General features: G+C 43.9%; 1 protein-coding gene across 1 annotated transcript in view; it reads right to left on the bottom strand.

Annotated features, from left to right (window-relative positions):
• ADAMTS17 (ADAM metallopeptidase with thrombospondin type 1 motif 17) overlaps nt 1-13,333 on the bottom strand; it is a 335,406-nt gene that overhangs the window by 167,358 nt on the left and 154,715 nt on the right. Inside the window, exon 9 of the mRNA XM_039235081.1 lies at nt 162-302. Coding sequence (XP_039091012.1) covers nt 162-302 — 141 coding nt within the window. The remainder of the gene's footprint in view (nt 1-161; nt 303-13,333) is intronic.

The following is a 13,333-nucleotide window of genomic DNA, read 5'->3' as shown; positions in this document are numbered from 1 at the left end:
TTTGAGGGGGGGGCGGAGCCCAAGGCGGGGCTCCATCTCATAGCCGTGAGATCGTGACCTGAGCTGAAATCAAGAGTCGGAGGCTTATCCGACTGAGTGCCCCAGGGACCCCAGAAATACTTTCTATTGTAGCGTTTGTAGAGCATGATTCAAGGACTTACTTGAGGAAGTTTTCCAGGTCATCTCGGCTGCAGGATGACCAAGAGAGGTCACTGGGGTTCCGACCTTTCACCCACTCTCCTGACATGATGTGGGATCTGCCTGCGCAGGACGAGTGGTCATCATCATGGTTCATCCCCAGGCTGCCCGAGGGAAAGGAAAAGGAGAGAGGGATACTTATGCTACAGGCTTTCATTGGCAGTGCCAGCTTCTAGCACATCGTGCTACCTCAGATCAGGTTTGAAATACAAAGCATGACACAGGCTGAGACCCAGTACTCTGCTGTTCTCAACAACGCAGACCAACAACCATGAGTGTACAGAGACATACGGCAGTGACTTCCTTACTTAATGAAGACGGATAGAGCAGACACCAGTAGCATTTGCTAAATAAATGAATAAATGAAAAAAATACATTACTATGCTGTGATATTAGAGTCCTTACACTGTAAACTTCTGATGGTGACACTTATTTTTGACACTAAAACAGCCCAATGTTAATGACCTAGGTGTATTGTTGCCCTAAGGAGAAGTCTTTATGTGAAGGTCTAGTGGGAACCACCTAGGGCTTTGACTTATGTAATAATATCATGGGTGTAAATCTTCAAATCAGTGGAAAACGAGGCTTTTCTGTCTTTCACATCATCATACCTGGGTCCACCAACATCGTACCTGTTGCTTTCTGTTGTCACGTTGTACCTAATAGACTAGGATGCCTGCCTAGATGTGTGTAGCTGACCATGCATTAGAAGCCGAACATTGATCTTAGTTTGCTCACATGCTGTCATTGGAGTAACTTGAGGTACAGAACATATGAGATCAGATGGCCCACACTTTGCTGACCTGTGACATCCAGGACAGACATTCACTGTGCAGAAGGATGCTCATCCTTTGCCAGCAAGCACAATGGAGAAAACATGTACTTCCTTCCATTCAAAAATATTTACCAGGGGTTTCCCAAGTGCCAGCTGATGGACTACAAAGAGAACATATAATGGTGCACAAAATGCCATCCCTGACTTCAGATCACTGCCTGCCTGGGCAAGGAGATGACACAAACAGAGAGAATTATAAAAAGAGGTTCTAAAGGCTTTTCCAGAGCCACGTTTTCCACTTTCCCTCATATGTTTCTGACTGTCTTCTATCAATTCCCCCTGCTTGCTGCTTAATCCTGGGGTCTCTGGACAGGGGTCCGCCTGTGTTCTTACTCTGCACACCCTCCAAGCCACTCCATACTCTCGTCCATGGAGACCCTCCCTTCATTCCACCACCACCATGTGGAGCTGGATTAGCCAAAGCCATCTTAGTCCTTGGAAAATACAGCACACCTGTAACGCATGCTCTTCAATCCCTGGACTAGCAGGGCAGTCTCTGATCACCCTCATATGTCTGCTCCTGTGAGTTAAGGGTGTGCTTATCAAGACTTAACTGTATTTATTGTTAAGCCTTGTTATTTCAATTAATACGTGAATGAACAAGAACAAAAGTAGCTGTTTTCATGAAAACTAACTTAGCTCACTAAAAATAGACCACTGTCAAATTGGATGTGGGCAAGACAAGTATAAGAGATGAGGGGAAAAAATATCATAAAAATCTGGTCCAGACTGCTTCACAAGGATTTTTTTATGTTCCACTCAATCTAAAAAAGAAGAAGAAACTGGAATTCTAACTCATTTGATTATACTTGTGGTTTGTGTGAAGAGGGTGATGTGCAAGGGCTATCGGCAAACAAGTACCCTCAAAGAAAAAGCTTTCACTCCCACTGCAATATTGGTGAAAACATTTTCATGGCTTAAGCTTAAACTGAATGTTTAAGGCACCTAAGTATAATTTTTTTTGTTTCTCCACTTGGACCTTTTTTTTTTTTTTTTTTTTTTTTTTTTTTTTTTTTTTTTTTTTTTTTTTTTTTTTTTTTTTTTTTTGGTCAGTTGGTCAATTGACCAACTACTATCCTGTCAGAAGAAAGCTTATCTGAGGTGCCATGGACCCACATGTTGGTGGTCTTGTTTTCCTGTGGTCCAGACCACTCTACTAGACCTTATCCTGAACACGACTCTCTCTCTCTGCATTTCTCAAAAGGCTCTTTCAACTCCCCAAGGCAGCCTTCTATCCCAGTTTCTCTACCAGGGACTGGCACGGAGTGGGGACTCTGTGAATATTTATTGAATGAACTAGTTATTTAACACTGGGGAAAGCACCGCAAAACTCAGAGAATCCACATCCACTACAGGGCTGCTAAGTCGAGTGCCGTGGCGGCCTTCTCTGGTTAGACTCAGTCTTGCCCTCCTTCCAAGAAGCCAGGTATCCATCCAATTCAAGTTAAATGAAGACCAAGAGACTGTCCGATAAATCTGACCAATAGGAGTAATGTGGATATATTTCTATTGGTTACTTCACTGAATAAAGTGAGTCCTGTTTTTCAGTGCCATTACTCAGCTTTTTAGGTTTTTTTTTTCCTTGCTTGTTATCTACCTATACCAACAGGTGTCTACAGCTATCTATCTGTCTATCTGCCTACCATCTCTTTGTTTTGTGTTAACTTTTGAAGGAACTACTGGTTTTTCAAGAGCTTTTAACAAAGGATGCTAAGAGTCACCTTAAATTTAACTTAGGGTTTTATGTGATATCTTTAAATAAAACTAGGGATAGAGCTTTCAAAATAAATAGATCTTCTGACAATTCTGATGGATTTCAGTGAACTCTGCTACATGTGTACAGGTTCCAGAAATAAAATGTCTCAAGAAAACAGTGGCTCCGTTCCATCTTCAACAAGGTGTAAGCAAGGCACACAGACCAGGTGAAACTGCTTTGTTTGTCACCCTTGGGGAATCCAATCCTACGGAGAACCAACCTGTAAGTCAGTTTTTCTTCTAGCTTTGCATTTTTATAAGCCAGCTCCCATCATCCTGGGCTGGGATCCCCTGAGCGGCCACCAGATGGGTTTTTTCAAACAACAAGGATGTTGTTTGGGAAGCCACAACTGGAGGAGATCCAAGTCCTGGCAGAATGGCCTCACCACATATGGAGGAACATTTCGTCTGTGACCACTTCTAAGTTTTCTCTCGTGGTTAGGTTGGTTGTAAAATGAAAGAGGTTCCTTTGCTCACACAGCCAGGCTCTGCTGGCCAGAGGGCCTGGTCTCTCAGGAGACAAAACTATGTTTAAAACAGTGCTCAGAAAAGCTAACTACGTCGCCAATAACCATATGCCTACACAGTGTGCTATGTTAGTATTTCACTATGCCGGCCCCACAGAAGGACTTCCCCAAGGAATGTTCCAGTCAGCAAGATCAGCCAAGAGTGGGATTCTTGGATTTCTGGAGTCTGTTTCTAACACAGATCACGCTTGATCTGGTTTAAAATGTTCGAATGCTAACTAAGTGCCTCATAAATTTACAGTTTGATGAACTAGCATTGGGCTGGGAGTCTTGATATTTGGGGTTTACATAAACTACTGTTTAGGCTATTTTTAGATTAAATTCAGGATTACTTGACTGAGAAATGTATGTTGTTTTAGGTTTATGTCCCAGGGCATCTATTACTTCTGGCAACATTATATTTAACAAAAACAAATAGCATTAAGTGCAAACAGTAATTCTAACTCTAAGTAATGGTGGGGTTAAGCACAGACAGGCCCCACATCACATGTGACAGAGATTTATCAGACACAATCACAACTTAATGGCCTTGAGTTGATTTTATCTTAAAACAAGTAACACACTGCTTCTGTATTTGCTTCAGGAAATCCAATATATACCACGCAGGGAGTTCTAAGAGAATCCCTACAATGCTCTACCCTTCCTAGCTTCACCTCAAATCCTGAAAACCATGGAGAGGGTTGAGCGTTTTAGGGCCGGTGTATCTGCCATTCTTAAAGCATTGGTTTTACTTGGCTCTGAGTCTGTGTGTTTCTCAGAAGGTTTGGGATTCCAACAGCAGGTATACAATCAGGTCCCACTTCCCCTCAAAGTAATCTTGGCTGGGAACCTGGGGAAATGGCTCGCATGATGTAGCCTCTCCAATGACGGGGTTGCAGGCCAGCCCAGGCCAACCCTATTAGCTCTGTGGTAATACTGACAGTCCATTTTCACTAAGTGCTCATGGATGCTGCAGTAATAGGGATGGCTCATGGCAGTTTCTGGGAAATGATAGGTAGACTTGTATTAATTCATATTGCTTGACATGATAATAACTAACACACTTCCAGCTTTATATTGGAAGGAAAGTTCTCAACTGTCAATACTTCTTTGACAAGAACCACACTGTGCCCTCAATCTTCAGCTACGCAGAAATGTCACTTACAAGTATTAAAAGTCACCAGGGGTAACAGGCTGAACTCATTTATCCAGTTTAAATAGTCAAGATCATCAATAATCTCATTGAGAGGGAACAAAACAAGTAGGCAAATAACATCAAAATCCTCTCACCCTGGAGAGGAGTTTCTGTTTGTTTCTGTTTTGGTCTAAGGAAATGAGCCTATCAGCTTTCAGGAATTCAGTAGCAATACGACCAACAGAGTAGGTCTGGGATCTCTACGGACTCAGCTTTGCCTCCTACACACACAGGATCATCATGGTAAAAATGATCCACTGTCACCATGAAGTTAGGATCACCAATGGGTAAATAAGGATCAATACAGCGTTGGTGTTAAGTGCACTTTGCTGTAGTGGATTATATCGCAGTAGGTGACAATTGACAAGACACATACGGTATAAATTGTCTCTCTTCACTCGCCAGAGTAACAAAAACACTCCAAGTTCCTGAATTTATATATAAGGGATTTTGAAGTCAGGTATATGAGTCAGGCCTGTCTTCTCCTTCTGCCTGGGCTTGTGTATTGTGTGTTTATTCATAGAGAAGATTCCCATCAAATGGGCTCTTAACTTTTCATTTAACAAAAATGCAATTAGCTGCATTGAGAGACAGGTAAAGAGAGAAGGAGCATAACCTGAGTGATTCTGGCACTCACGCTGGCCCCTGAGCGTGTACGTTTGCATGTGCAAGAGTGTGTATCCCCTAAGACAGTGTGGCATTGTGACGGCATTGTAGATCTGCCCTTCTCTCAGGGGGTTTCCGGGGCGCTCTTTGTAAGCACACCATCACGCTGAGGGTGATACTGGTGTTCACAACACACATTTTTCATCCAATATGGGCACAAGGTTTGAAGGCTTGACAAGTTAAGTTTAAATTTTATCCAATGCTTGAAGAAATGGCTGCCAGTTCCAACACGGGCAGGAGGATCAGGTGATAGACTTGGTGTCTGGTGCCTGAGGTGGTGCCTCTGAAGAGTGATTTTTTTTTTTAATTTTTTTTTATTTTTATTTATTTATTTTTTAATATTTTTTTATTTATTTCTAGGAGAGAGAGAGACAGCGTGAGCAGGGGAGGGTCAGAGAGAGAGGGAGACACAAACTCCAGAAACAGGCTCCAGGCTCCGAGCTGGCAGTCAGCACAGAGCCCGACGCGGGGCTCGAACCCACGAACCTCGAGATCATGACCCAAGCGAAAGTCGACCGCCTAACCGACTAAGCCACCCAGGCGCCCCTTTTTTTTATTTTTTAAAAATGTTTTATTTAGTTCTGAGAGAGAGAGAGCGCGCATGCGTGAGCAGGGGAGAGTCAAGAGAGAGAGACACACAGAATTCGAAGCAAGCTCCAGGCTCCGAGCTAGCTGTCAGCACAGAGCCTGACATGGGGCTCAAACCCATGAACCATGAGATCATGGCCTGAGCTGAAGTTGGACGTTTAACCGACTAAGCCACCCAGGTGCCCCTGAAGAGTGATTTTTTAAAAGGTAATGTTGATAACTATTTTCACCTTTTACTCCTGTTTAAGAATCTCATTCTGCACAAACAACCGCCGTATCACTGCACTATCATTTGGCCTGAGAATCTTCATTTCTATTTCCACTTATATCTTTATAGCCTCCAGATGAAGCAAATGCTTCCTTCATTCTTGATGAGTCCCTTTGGGGGCTATAAAACGAGAGTGATTTGCTTCAGGTCATACACCAGGCAAACCTCCTTTTTCTGAAACTATCTTTCCAGGCCAGGTAGACCACAACAGGTACCGTGGCTCTCAATGATGAGGCTTCTCCTCTTCCACACCTTCCCCTACAGACTCCTTTCTGCTTCGACATGCTGCACACAGAGAGGCTGGCTCTATGCCCCAGCTGGCTTCCAATTTTCTGATAGGTTTAATGAACATATGTAAACAAAGAGATACTAATTCAAAGGGATTCGTGCAGCTCTAGGTTTATAGCAAAATTATCGACAATAGTCAAATTATAGAATAAAACAGAATAGAATAGAATATTATTCAGCTATAAAAAGAATAAGAGCTTGCCATTTGCAGCAACGTGGATGGAGCAAGGGAGTATAAGCAAGGGAGTATACGTGAAATTAGGATTATAGAGAAAGACAAATACTGTATGATTTCACTCATGTGGAATTTAAGAAACAAATGAACAAAGGGAGAGAGAGAAAGAGAAAGAAAGAGATAGAGAAACCAAGAAACAGACTCAACCCTAGAGAACTGTTATCAGAGGGGAAGTGGGTGGGGGGATGGGTGGAATAGGTGAAGGGGATTAAGAGTACACTGATCATCATGAACGCTGAGTAATGGACAGAACTGCTGAATCACTACATTTTGCACCTGAATCTAATATAATACTGTATGTTAACTAAGTTAACTAAACTAATGAAACTAATTTTATTAAAATTAAAAACTTAATTTAAAAAGCTACGTGGAAAAAAGTTTCTGTTGCAAGCAGATAGTTTATGAGTAGACTCAATTCAACCCTAGTAGATTATGTAAGCGTAGACATGCCAAAAAACATATACATTCAGTAAAGAGTATCAAGAATTGGATTTTTCCCAAGAATTGTCAGAATGAAAGTCTGTGAGTGTGTGTGTTTAAGGGGGGGTTGCCATCCCATAATTCGCTTTAAAGGTTTTGGGAATAAAATGAATTCTGAAAGAATCTGCTAATAAGGTGATGTTTTCAATAATAACATACCTTAGAGAAAAAAAGAAAAAGAAAGAGATGATAGGAAACTCCCTTCACACGCAGAAGCAAGTTCTATATTTGAGGGTCCTGAGTTTGGGGTCATGCAGACCTGTGCGAAGATTCCAGCAACTCTGAGCCTCCATTTCCTCATCCATGACTCAATGGGGATGAAATCTTAATGTCACTCATTTATTTGTTCCTTCATTCAACAAACATTTGTCAAATGCCTTCTACAAATAGAAGTCTGGCAAAGGTTAGACACCTGCCTTCGTAAAATCTGTATTTTAAAGGACCAGAAGTGCCTCACATGGGAAAACACATACACACACTTGGGTGAAGGAAGGCTGCAGCCCCCAAAATGCAAACCCCGTGCCCTCAGAGAGCCGCAAAGTTAACGAGGGAGGTGGGGAGACGCCATGGCAAAGGGAAGGTGGGCTCCTGGTGAATGGAAAAGGTGTTATTCTATCAAATGCCTTTAAATACCATTTTTCAGAGCATCTAGGTGGCTTAGTTGGTTGAGCATCCTACTCTTGGTTTTGGCTCAGGTCATGATCTCACGGTTCATGGGATCGAGCCCTGCATTGGTCTCTGCTTGGGATTGTGCAGTGCAGAGTCTGCTTGGGATTCTCTCTCTCCTTCCCTCTCTCTCTGCCCCTCCCTGCTTGTGCTGTCTCTATCACTTTCAAAATAAAAAAATACACTTAAAAAATTCCATTTTTCTTTTGCAGTGAGCTAACTGAATAGAACAGGCTTATCCTGGCAGATGTGGTGCAGAGACCAGTGTGAGACCCCTGAGGAGCAGCTCTGCAGGAGCCTCAGAAGCCCAACTATTCTTGGGAGGCAGTCATCGTGTCCAAGACTGCAGATACCCCCCAGGATGCCTATGAAGGGGAATTACTGATGACCACTGGTCTATACCACTTGTTGCCCTTCATAGGAGGTGGATGAAGATGGGGGCCCATGGCACAGCCGCCCATTTCTTTACACCTCCAGCAGCAGATCTAGATTTGAACACACACACAGGTCACACTCTTGCTTGTTTCTCTGTGCATCCAGCAGCCTGGAGTTGGTGAAGGCTTGAGGCACCCAGGCGCAGAGGGCTGAAGCTACTGCTATCTTAGTGAAAACTGTTTCCTGGCTCTGATAACTCCTACTGGCTCGCCGGCTCCTGAGCTTCTGGTCCTGCCCTCCCCTCCCCCACCCGCACCCCCACAGGTGTAGGATGGTCCTTACACCTGTGACATGGGCCACTCTTCCCTGTTCCACCAGCTCTCAGGCCGGGGCTGGGCACTTCGCAGTGCTCAATAAATGGCTACAAAAGAGAAGTAGCACATGAACATCTAGCTCACCAGCACACAGAATACAGGCTACCTGTGGTGTCCTTCCTCTGCCTCATTAACATAAGGCGACTCCAGGATGGCTCCCAACACAAACACATGAACAAATGAGAGGCACCTTCTTGGGACGCCCATAGCCTTCTGCGTATAGTGTGCCCTCACCGCCTAAAGCATTCTGTGACTACGTCCAGAGCGAACGCTTACACAGACTTCAATCAAATGATGCTTGAAAATTAAAAAAAAAAAAACTATAAAGGTATATTGTTCTGACCTGAAAAGATATTCTATAAAAGGGGAGAAGGGTATTTGAAGGGGATTCCTGGTAGACATTCCAAAGAAACTGAGAAAGGCAGTTACATTGATGGAATAAGGATCTAGCCTCCCAAGGTGACTGCTTAGAGGTGACAGTACTGATTCAGATGGAAAGGCTGCAGAGTGTTAAGAAAAAACTCTATCTGTGGGGCGCCTGGGTGGCTCAGCCAGTTAAGCCCCTGACTCATGATTTTGGTTCAGGTTATGATCTCGTAGTTCATGCAATGGAGGCCTGCATCAGGCTCTGCGTTGACAGTGAGGAGCCTGCTTGGAATTCTCTCTCTCCCTCTCCCTTTCTCTCAGCCCCTCCCCTGCTAGAGCTCTCTCTTTTTCGAAAGAAATAAACATTAAAAAAAAAGAAAAAGAAAAAGAAGCTCTACCTCTGACAAGGTAAGCAGACTAATAAGCCAATTCTCCTTCTTTACTCTGTGTGTGTATATGTGTGTGTGTTCAGAATTATCTCAGATATTTTAAGAACTTTATTCCTATTATGAGTTTGGCTTTTCAAGTTCCACAAAAAGGCCTTTTAATTTGGGACTGCACTCAATGAACTGATTAATTTGGGGAGAACTAGAATCACTGAAGTTTTGAGTCTTGCCATTCTGGGACACAGGCACGTCTTTATCTTCTCAGGCTTTCTTAAATGACCTCTGGCTGAGTTTTATTTTGTAAAGAAAGGTATTACATTTCTTATTAGCCTCATTCCTGGTTATTCCATATCTTTGGCAGATGTGGTGAAGGAGGTCTGCCTATTATTCTTCTGTAACTGATCTGCCTATGTATAGGAAAGCCATAGATTATTCTATATTGGTCTTGTGATTTGCACCATGATGAACACTTAATGGTTGCAATAGTCTGTCAGATGATTTTTTTAAATTTAAAAAAATGTTTATTTTTGAGAGAGAGAGAGAGAGAAATAGCGAGTGAGCGTCAGGGAGGGGAGAAGAGATAAGGAGACACAGAATCTGAAGCAGGCTCCAGGCTCCGAGCTGTCAGCACAGAGCCTGACACAGGGATCATGACCTGAGCCAAAGTTGGACACTTAACTGATTAAGCCACCCAGGTGCCTGTCAGAAGATTCTTTTACAGCATGCAGATAACAACCACTCTTGACTCTTCCCTTTTAACATGTATACTTCATTTCTTGCCTTATGAAATTTGGCACACTCCCAAAACAATGTAAAATATTGTTATCACGTGGGCACCTTTACCCTGGTCCCAAATCAAATGGAAATGCTATTAAAACATGCACACTGAACACATCTGCTCTAGAGTGGCTCAACTCAAGGACATTTTCTTCTAAAATGAGGAGGACTTCTTCACTGCCATTTCTAAGTAAACACTAAGACAGTTTACCATAGTGGACAGAGTGATGGTCCAAGGAGAAAGAGGTCATGGCTGGTGTTAAAGATTTTCCCCAATTAGTTTGGGGACCTAAGACAAGGCTCCAACCATATCAGGCCTGCTTTCCTAGCTGGGAAGTGAACCAGATGACTATTAAAAGGTTTTCCAGTTCAAGATGTAACCATTTCATGATTCTTAATCTATAGGACTGAACACAATTTAAGGTAGAGTTGGTATTCACTCTTTCAACAAGAGCGGATTGAAAATGATCTTGTACCAGTTTCACAGCAAAGAGTGGCACACATAGGCCCACCTGCAGAAATCCCACAGTCGGGCAGGGGCCACAGATAAATCAACATGCTCCGACCCATGCTGTCCAATGAAACTTTCTGTGATGAAGGAAAAATCTCCATGTGTGCTGTCCAATATGGTGGCCATGGACCACATGTGACTACCGAGTGTTTAAAATATGCTACTGTGACTGAGGAATGGAAATTCTGATCATATTAACTTTTATTTAAGATAAATTTAAAGATCCATCCATGGCTAAGGGCAACCTCATTGGACCATACAGCTGTAGCCACCATTGTGATTGCACTACTTTGAACACCACCATTGTGATAAAAGAGCTGTGGATATCATACATTGTGGTAAGAGTGTATCCATGCCCCACAAATTACTTACAGACTTACAGATTCTGGGAGAAAGAAGACAACCCAATGATACACCTGGAGAAGAATTAGTGGCCAGGTGTAGATATCGGGAGCCAAAAGCCTTTTTAGAGAAGGGAAACTTCCACACATTATCTCACAGTGACTTTTTGCATGACCTAATTTATGCCTAGTTTCTCTGCCTGCGGATGGTTATGCTGCTGGTACCACTGTGAAAAGTTCTCCAAATCCCTGGGCTGGAGTGTGATGTATTATTCCTCTGAAAGCTTTTCACAGCCTCCAAGAAAATGAAAGAACATCATCCTAAATCAATTTAGACAGTAAGGTGCCTGAAGAGCAAATAAAATCTCCAACAGCAAGAGGGATGCCTCATCGCTGCAATTAACTCTGAGACATTCTCAGTATCAAATCCATTTAATCAAAGAGCAATATAAGAGAATGTGCCTTTGCTGATTAAAAAAGTGAATGGGGAGATGTAAAGTTCTGTGAGGTTCTCCTTAGCTTTTTAAAAGGAAATTTATTGGGGCGCCTGGGTGGCTTAGTCGGTTAAGCGTCCGACTTTCGCTTAGGTCATGATCTCGCACTTTGTGGGTTCGAGCCCCGCGTCGGGCTCTGTGCTGACTGCCAGCTCAGAGCCTGGAGCCCATTTCGGAGTCTGTGATTCCCTCTCTCTCTGACCCTCCCCTGCTCACGCTGTCTCTCTCTCTCTCCTAGAAATAAATAAAACATTAAAAAAAATTAAAAAATAAATAAAAGGAAATTTATTGGGGGAAAAAAACCATTATTTTTATTTCAAAGGAAGACGACAGAAGCATGGAGGTCTTCCAAAAATAACCAGACACAATGACTGCCACCCTGGCCTCAGAGCTGCTGTCCCTTCTGTGGCCTGATCTGGGCCTGGAGTGCAGAGACGTGCCCAGCCAAGGCCCTGGTGGGGCCTACTGAAGCCTCGAATGCCGTGAAGCCCATGTAGACACCATCAACTCCAGAGGCCAGCAGCATCAATAAGGCTGTGCTCCCTGTGATGTGCTCCCCCAAGCCCATCTCCCAAACTGCACAGTGGTTTCCTGGGTCTCCTGTTCTCCTTCAGGTCTATGGTGAGCCCTCCTTTGGCTCAGCTATATTTGCTGGAGTCAGGCATGGGGCATGGGAATGGGGGAAATGGAAAGACTACATTAAAATCTGCTCTTTACCCCTTTTCCTGCTTCTATTCTTGCCAGGACTTGAACCCTCAGCCCACTTGACACATACCTCATGGTGCAAATAGTGTCTGCCTTCCTTGTAAGGGACAGGGAGTTAATGATTTCTCTAGAGCAAGTAACATCTAAGGAGGGACCAGGTGAGAATGACTGGACAAAGCTGCCATGTGGCATGTCTGCCATTCCAGACCACTAGTGCTAAATAGCTCAACGAAGCCAAGAGCCCTGGCTCCAAGGAATAACACCTGGGCCCTTGTCTTTGTTCTAACTGGTTCCTGGATGCCTGAGGGACTTTGCACCAGACCTTCACCCTCAGTAAAACCCCCCAAGTCCCAAACAAAGACAAGACTTGTGCTCTGTTCCTTTCTGAGTCTCCCAGATGCTCTGTATCTGCTCTCTCTAAATCTTCAATAAACTCTGTTCTGATTCCTGTTTGATTTCCATCCTGCATAAAGTTAGGACCCCCTCTGCGTCCGAGCACCTGGCCTGCTGGCATCAGGAAGGGTTCCGAGAATGCAGGCTGATGCACTGTAAGTGGGTCTCAGCTCCACTCCCTTTTCCCGGTCTGCCAAACGGGCACTGTAATGATGGGGGAGCCAACGCTGAACTTTCGTTCCCAGCTGGCTCTACAAGGAGACCATGAGCCCAGCTTAGCAGGTAAGAACGTAACAGAAAAGTTGAGTACAAAGTGTTTCTCTTTTGATAAATGTGCTCCCCGGGTCCTGCCAAGGAAAGACTGCACTGTCCTTATCAGGGCACTTACTTATTGAAAGGAAACCGGGAGGTTGGGTGAGAATGAGAAACACATGCTTTTTGCTTCTTGGTCTAAAGAGTAATTAGCCTAATGGGGCTGCAGACACCGGACTGGAATAGGGCAGGAAATGGAAGGACAGCTTAAACCTTCCGAAGATGTAAATTCAGGGCTAATCCATCCTACCCTCCAGACGTCAAGAAGGAGCTTGCAGTTAACAGTGGATGGCAAAACTGACGTGCAAATGGAGAGTGCTATCCCAGTTTTAGGGAAATATACAGCCACCCCCAATCCTACATAGCTGGGCTCTGCGCAGTGCCATAAAGGCAAGCACTTCAGGAAGCCAAGGTCAAATCTCCTGGTCCCTCTGCAGAGGGTCATATCTCCACTGCCCAACTCCACAGTGAGGTAGAGAAGGGAGAAGGATGTGATCCTTTCCCTTCCCATGTCCAGTATTGGGCACCCAGGGTTACCTGTCTGCTCCTCTCCTCCTTTAGTCCCTGATTCAGAGGAACCTTCCCTTCTCTTTCCCCCAGAGCATGATTTCTCAAGGAT

This window comes from Hyaena hyaena, unplaced genomic scaffold (genome assembly GCF_003009895.1).
Source record: "Hyaena hyaena isolate Hyena2069 unplaced genomic scaffold, ASM300989v1 scaffold_95, whole genome shotgun sequence".
NCBI classification, from domain to species: Eukaryota; Metazoa; Chordata; class Mammalia; order Carnivora; family Hyaenidae; genus Hyaena; species Hyaena hyaena.
This window is presented reverse-complemented; position numbering and strand designations above follow the sequence as displayed.